General features: G+C 35.4%; 1 protein-coding gene across 2 annotated transcripts; it reads left to right on the top strand.

Moving 5' to 3' along the window:
• Positions 1 to 1,870: 1,870 nt before the first annotated feature.
• LOC136219529 (phosphatidylinositol/phosphatidylcholine transfer protein SFH13) lies at positions 1,871 to 7,272 on the top strand. 2 transcript variants are annotated; one of them, XM_066006960.1, is made up of 15 exons: positions 1,871 to 2,236; positions 2,935 to 3,030; positions 3,125 to 3,428; positions 3,560 to 3,659; positions 3,866 to 4,132; positions 4,615 to 4,692; positions 4,768 to 4,872; positions 4,964 to 5,013; positions 5,096 to 5,195; positions 5,301 to 5,396; positions 5,475 to 5,582; positions 5,683 to 5,848; positions 6,303 to 6,682; positions 6,787 to 6,861; positions 6,957 to 7,272. In XM_066006960.1, exons 2-15 carry the CDS (start codon positions 3,024 to 3,026, stop codon positions 6,975 to 6,977), a joined length of 1,857 nt encoding a protein of 618 aa, XP_065863032.1. In that variant the 5' UTR covers positions 1,871 to 2,236; positions 2,935 to 3,023; the 3' UTR covers positions 6,978 to 7,272. The 2 variants fall into 2 exon arrangements, with proteins under 2 accessions (XP_065863032.1, XP_065863033.1); XM_066006961.1 differs by lacking the exon at positions 1,871 to 2,236 and adding an exon at positions 2,519 to 2,740.
• Positions 7,273 to 7,369: the final 97 nt, after the last annotated feature.

The following is a 7,369-nucleotide window of genomic DNA, read 5'->3' as shown; positions in this document are numbered from 1 at the left end:
ATACTGCCTTTATTTTCAATACTGATTTCTTAAAAGCTTTTTGAATAATATTTTATATATTTGGTAGGTAGGAAAATAATTTTTTTATCAAACAAAAATACACTTTCATCCCATTTTATTTAATTGAGTTTATCTTTTTTACACCAAAATGAAAAGAGAAATTGACGAAAAGTCTTTGATTTCAAAAAGTAAAATTAATGCCAATATTAGTAAATGTAAACCATAATTTGGTTTATGCGGTATGAAATACTAATATTAAAAGAATTGAAATTTTAAATTGATAATTTAACGTTGGTTCAATTAAATTTTTTTGTATGTAATATAAATTGATAAAATCGGAATATAATATTTCGAAACCAATCGAAAAGAAGTTATCAAATGCCATATTTCAATTTTTTATTTTTCAAATACCACATCTTAATCTCTTAATTTCATAGTTTGAAATTAAAACGACCTTATACAACAATGAAGAATCAAAAGAGAATAATAGTGACTTAAATAAAAAGAATGGAATTGTTCTTCAATAAAAAATGAGAAATCTGAAATTTATGAATTAAATATACTAAGTTGACCAAAATATTAAATGGTTAACAAGGCAAGTCTTTTAATAGATTTATTTTACATTAACTTAATTGAAAAATTCTAAATGTGATATTTAATGTACTATATGCTATTTTTTTTTATGTCGGGCGTTACATAAATAATGGGAGAAACAAACAAATAAAATTGGGTTAAGGTGTAAAAATACTTCTTTTTTTTGGTAAGAAGGGAAGAAAAAAAACAAACAAACAAAAACCTAACTCGGGATCAGTCTAAGAAGACTGACCCCAATCCTATCCTCAAGAAGAGAAGGTAACAGAAAAGAAGGAGGAACGGAAAGGGTAGAACCACCTAACATCCCCCCATGCCCAGCAGCTGCCAAGCGATCCGCCACGCGGTTTTGCTCCCTATAAATATGGAAGAAGGTAAGAGAATCGAAGGCAGGACGAAGCCTCAAGATGGCTTTAATGAGATTCTGACTCTTAAGACAAACAGCCTGTCTATCCGAAATCCTGTTGATAGCCTCCAAATTGTCAGACTCCACCGAAAGTCTTTTAACACCCATGCGAATGGCGAGTTTAATGCCAGACAAGATCCCCCAGAGCTCCGCAATAAAGTGCAAAAATACTTCTAACGTTTTGAGTCAGGAGCAATTTTACCCTTAACGTCTAAAATGGTGCAATATTACCCCTAACATTGGAAGCCAAGAGCAATTGTACCCCTAACGTTGATAAATTGGGTCGATTTCAGACACTATTATAAAACACAGATATTTTTGTTTATTATTTTGCGCCAATTGCATAATAATTCGTTCTAAAAAAAGGATTTCATGTTTTTTATAATTTAATAATAGAATTTGAGATTAATATTTATAAATTCGGTAGATTTTTTGAATTTTTTTGGTCTAATCCGTACAAAAATACAGTATATTTTTTTATTTTTTTTCCACATCCCAACGAATGTTTGTGATTTGTTACCTAATAAAATGACACATGTATTAAGTGTAGATAACGAGATTCATGACTGAGAAGACAGTTTGATGAATTATTTCTCAAATTGATCCAATTTATTAACGTTAGGGGTAAAATTGCTTTTGGCTTCCAACGTTATGGGTAAAATTGCACCATTTTAGACGTTAGGGGTAAAATTGCTCCTGACCCAAAACGTTAGGGGGTATTTTTGCACCTTAACCCAATAAAATTCCATTAAAATTTGAGAAACGGAAAACAAAATGTAATAAATTTTTTTATTTTATTTTCGCAGAATTATAAGTAAATTCCGTAAAAGAACAAATGTAGTTGAGAAATACCATAAAAGGACACGTAAACAGAAAGCAGCAGGGAGGAGAGGAGAGGGAGAGAGCAGATTCATATGAGATTAGAAAAGCAAAACGAGAGAAGAACTTCACTCTTTCTCTCTCTCTCTCTCTCCCTCGAACCTTCACTTTGCTTCATCTTTTCATTTTTCTCATTATTACTGAAATTTCAGTCTCAAATCAATAAGCAAACCCTACAATTCACAACATTAGCACAGATAATCGAAGAGAAGCAAAGAGAAGAGAAGCATCCCCTACTTTTTTTCCCCCTTTTTTTCATGCTTTTCTTGTTCTTCTTCTGTTCTTTCTAATTTCCTACATTTTCTCGAGAAAATCTCAATCCATGGTTTGTGCTCTTGTTGGTCTAGCTCTCCAGATTCGGTGCGTTTTGGTTTCTCATTCTAACCATTCGACTTTTTCTTTTGTGCGTGTGTGTGTATTTTCTTGTGGTTTCATTAATGGTTAAGTTATGAGTGAGATCCGTACGGTTGGTGTCGGCATTGGTGAAATTTAATGAGCTTTTGTATTTCAGAGCTTTATTACAGTGGTATAAATGCGACGAGTGATTGTATTTGTACTTTTAACGGGTTTTTACTGTTTTTTTGTTTTTCCATTTATGAGCTTCTAGAGCTCTCATTATAATGCTTTTTTCTGTTAGTATGATTTTTGGGGTTATCTATTTTGTTCTCTTGGTTTCTCCACCTTTCTGAATAAGAGATAGATGTTCTTGGAAACTGGTTTTTTTCATAGTTTACATTTTTTTTCCTGATTCAGATCCCCTCCATATTCAAGACATTAAAAAAAAATTACTTGATTTTAGAAATTGCTAAAAAAAAAAGAGGGCTTGAGCAGAACTGAGCAGTTTATCATTCCAAATTGTCCAAGGTTGGTTAAAACTGGGTTATTGCGCCGGTTTCTATATCGTCATATCCTGAATTGCTTTAGGAACTTGATTTCTCATTTGGTTTACGTCAGTTTTAATTCTGGATACAGTAATTTGAATCATTTGTTAACCTGCTATTCTTCTTTGCACATCTCCACTCCTGTCTATTCAATGTTTTATGGTTTGTTTCTGACAGTCTAGAGCTGCTGAACGCATGTCTGCGAGGTGGCTGTGAATTCGCTGTCTCCATCTGAAAACCAGGGTTTACTTTCACAGTTTGCAGAAATGTCAGGTACGTTAAGCTGGTCTTGGATTGATCCTTGCAAATTGTTGATGCTTTAAAGTATATGATTATTAGCGTCTAGTTATTTATTGTTTCCCTGAAGGCTCGGAAGGAATTGGGGCCAGCGATGAAATTCGGGAGAGAAGATCTGATTTTGAGAACTCTGAAGATGAGAGGCGGCGATCTAAAATTGGCTCTCTCAAGAAGAAGGCATTGAGCGCTTCAAATAAGTTCACTCATTCTCTTAAGAAAAGGGGGAAAAGGAAAATTGATTATAGAGTTTCTTCTGTTTCCATCAAGGATATCAGGGATGAAAAGGAGGAGGGTGCTGTACTTGAACTGCGCCAAAAGCTTCTTGAAAGGAACTTGTTACCTTCTAGACATGATGACTATCATACTTTATTAAGGTCAGTTGGTCCTTCGTTTGGAATATAGTGTCAACCTTATATGAACTTTGACAAGTGCCTTGCGTGGATGCTGCATGATGCAAATGCCACAAAATAATTCCTTTCTGACACAATTACTTTTATCCATGTAGATTCTTGAAAGCTAGAGAGTTTAATATGGAAAAAACAGTCCAGATGTGGGAAGAAATGCTGCATTGGAGAAAAGAGTATGGAACAGACACCATAATGGAGGTATTGAATTAATATCTGCCATTAAACTTGTTGCAGCTGGTTAACTGGGATCTGTTGAGCAAAAGCCTAGGCAGAATTTCATTTCTGATAGTTGCCTATGTATAAAGCGGATTTTTGTGAAAATTATCATTCATAGTAGTCAGTGTAATCAATTGTTGTTCAAACTCGAGCAGTTTACTGAACCAATTTCAAATTTTCACGTTTAGGATTTTGAGTTTGAGGAGCTGGAAGAAGTCTTGCAGTATTACCCTCAGGGTTATCATGGAGTTGATAAAGAAGGCCGACCAGTTTATATTGAAAGGCTTGGAAAAGCTCATCCCAGTAGGCTGATGCGAATCACGAGCATTGACCGCTATATGAAGTACCATGTTCAAGAATTTGAGAAGGCTATAATGGAGAAGTTCCCTGCCTGTTCTGTTGCAGCAAAGAGACAGATATGTTCAACAACAACAATATTGGATGTGAATGGCTTGGTATGTCAAATTCCATCCTACACAAGCCTTTGCTAAATTGTTTTAGGATCCTCATATAACCATAGAATCTTCTGGCAGAACTTTGGTTTCAATGTGGGTACAGAAAATCTTCACCAGTTAATAGCTACTACTTTTTCTGCACTTTTCTTACACTTGAAGACTATGCAAATTCTGAAATCTAATTTCTGTGAAGGAGTCTTATCTTAAACTTGATTATGTTGTCAATGGAGTTGGGAAAAGCTAAGAATCACATTTTAGAAGTTTTCAGGATAGTTCTTTATGGAGTCATGGAATTGGGAAAGGATAAGGGAGAAACAAGTACAGTATTAATAGGATGCTCATGATTTTCTTTATTAATCAGTAACTGTTCTTTTTTTTTTAAATTGTATGTTTTTTTTTTTTTTTTTTTTGTGTGTGTTCTTTCAATTGGTTCTATGAAGTCTAAAGAGTTGGAAATGTCATTACTGCTATGTTAAAAACAGGGAATTAAGAATTTCACACGGACTGCTGCAAACCTCTTGTCTTCCATGACAAAGATTGATAACAGTTACTATCCTGAGGTATGATAGTCTTCCAGAATATTTTGGTTTTCATTGTTTCATTGATTTGCCAATGTTAACCATGCAACTTCACAGACACTGCATCGGATGTACATTGTTAATGCTGGCCCTGGTTTTAAGAAGATGCTTTGGCCTGCTGCGCAGAAATTTCTAGATGCAAAGACTATTGCAAAGATACAGGTACAGAATATGGGTGAAAAGCATATAATTCCTGAGTGCCCTTTTCCAATATTCTGTTACTTCTATACCTAAATTTCTGAAAAAACTGCAGGTTTTGGAGCCCAAGGCCTTACCAAAGCTACTGGAAGTTATTGACTCAAGGTCTGTGTATTTTATGTTGACTCTGTCGTTTAGTCAGTATTCAGTAACCTCTATAAACTTTTCAAACTTTCTTCTTTTGCAGTCAATTGCCAGATTTCTTGGGTGGTTCTTGCATTTGTTCTGATGAAGGAGGTTGTCTTAGATCGAATAAAGGTCCGTGGAATGATCCTGAGATAATGAAGGTAGGGCACCCATTAAGTTTATTTGGTTCCTTGGGGATTAATGCGCGTGTTGAATCTTTACATCCAATTTGCATGCATTAACTGACATTGATCTAACCTTTTTAGCTTGTACATAATTCGGAAGCAACATTTGTTAGACAAATCACCAGAGTGTCCAATAACCAGGGGAAATTCGACTCATCTTTTCAGATGCAATCAAAGGCAAGTTCCATTTTTATGAATGTTTATGTTCATTGTGTATCTTGTTATTGAATATTTGACATGTCCATACTTCTTCAGGGAAGAAGTAGTGATACCTCAGCAGCAGAATCAGGGTCTGATATTGATGATCCCTCCCCAGTTGAACGGAGTTCTACATTTCCACGTTTGGCTCCTGTTCACGAGGAAGTAAGTTGTCTCTTATGACGCAAATTGATTCTGATGGTTGTGCCAATATTTGTCTATGTTATGTTTTAATCTTGTAATTAAAAAATTATGACTTTCGCAGGTCAGAGCATCAGATCCAAATGCCTACTACAGTTGTGAAGACAGTTTTCCTCTAGTTGAGAAGGCTATCCAAAGCAAACCAGGAGTGGGACATTCTGAAGAAGACCAATCAATTGAAACCAATAATTTGAGGAACTTTCCTAGTGAAGTAACATCATATCTTGAAGGTATTTGTTAACCTATCTTGCTTATCTATTTTTTTTCCCTCCAGCAAATGCAAATACAAGAAAGTTTGTGGCTCACATGGAAACTGTCAAGGAACCAATTCAACTAAAAGTTTAAGCTGATAGTTAAGACCCAATAATAACTTTTATTATAGCGTGTACAATGCAAACCCATCTTAACATGTGTTGAAATTTAATCAAATGAGATTGCCAAGATTCGAACCCTGGCCATTAGGTCTAAGAGGCTCTAAAACCATGTCAAGGAACCAATTGAACTAAAAGCTTATGGTGATAGTTAAAGCCCAATAATAGTTTTTATTATTATCTCCGACAGAAACGTTTGATACAAATTCACTTTCCAGCTGCAGACACTTGATTTGTGGATTTGGCAGATATATTTGCTGATGGTATCAAGTGTAGCTATCTATCAACTGAGCTTAAATTTATGTTTATTCAGGTCACATCATCCGCTGGTTAGACTTCGTTAAGGAAAAGCTTATGAGAAGGCATAATCTGTGTGTGGCTAGAATATTGACTTCATTTATGGCCAAACTAGTTGCTGTCTTACGTTGTCTACCACTTGAATTTTGGAGAAGGCAGAACAACATCTTTCCATCTGATCTTGTGGAGCATGATGCTGAGAATCATTCAGTTGCTGTCGAAGTTGTGAATGAAGACCGTATCAACCCCTGCGTAGAGCGTCTACAGCAACTGGAAAAAGCAATTGAAGAAATTAGCAAGAAACCTGCTCAAATACCATTGGAAAAAGATCAAATGCTTATGGAATCTCTGGAAAGGATCAAATCTGTAGAGTTTGACCTTGAGAAAACAAAGAGGGTATACCTTACTTATGTAACCTAGATTTAGAAGCATTTGAAATCTGCATCTGCATGTTTGATAGTTGTACTGATTGTCATGCTATTTACAATTTATGCATGCAGGTATTGCACGCCACCATTGTTAGACAACTTGAAATTGCGGAGTTGCTAGACAATTTACGAGAGTCGAGATGTCGTGTGAGTATCTAATACTTGTTTACATTTATAACGACCTTAAACTCCTAAATTGTTATCTTAGTTGAATATGACACTGGTGCTGTCCTTTTGTGCAGCAAAGAAGATTGTTCTGTTGAATGATGAGTAACTAGGAAGTGGTGAATATGGGATTAAGAGAAGGTTTTGGTTGACACGGGTGAAAACCAGGAGGCATGTATGGAAACAAGAAGCAATGGGATGGAAGCCTCCTTTTTTAGGGTAACGTGAGGTGGATGGCTTCGCCCTTTTAATAGAATCCTTTTTCTTTTCTTTCAATCTCCCTTTACTGTTGCTACTGACCCAAGTTACAGATTAGGCGAGCAGTTGATCCTGCTTCGCGACAGTGTAGAAAAAGAACAGAAAGATTAAATGAAAGGGCATTATATTACCAAAGCATATATGTGGTTACTTGGTTCCTCCTTCCCTCCCCTTGTCTTTCTATTGTAAAGGCTGGTATTTACTATTCATCTGTTTTTGAGACGGTAGCAGT

The sequence above is a fragment of the Euphorbia lathyris genome, chromosome 2 (assembly GCF_963576675.1).
Source record: "Euphorbia lathyris chromosome 2, ddEupLath1.1, whole genome shotgun sequence".
Classification (NCBI taxonomy): domain Eukaryota; kingdom Viridiplantae; phylum Streptophyta; class Magnoliopsida; order Malpighiales; family Euphorbiaceae; genus Euphorbia; species Euphorbia lathyris.
Note: the sequence above shows the minus strand (reverse complement) of the source record. Positions and strands in the feature narration are given on the sequence as shown.

Excerpts from the sequence above, each read along its gene's own strand:
- LOC136219529 (XM_066006960.1), top strand. Across the intron at positions 5,397-5,474 it reads CTTTTCAGATGCAATCAAAG|GGAAGAAGTAGTGATACCTC; the intron begins GCAAGTTCCATT and ends ATACTTCTTCAG. Across the intron at positions 5,849-6,302 it reads AGTAACATCATATCTTGAAG|GTCACATCATCCGCTGGTTA; the intron begins GTATTTGTTAAC and ends ATGTTTATTCAG.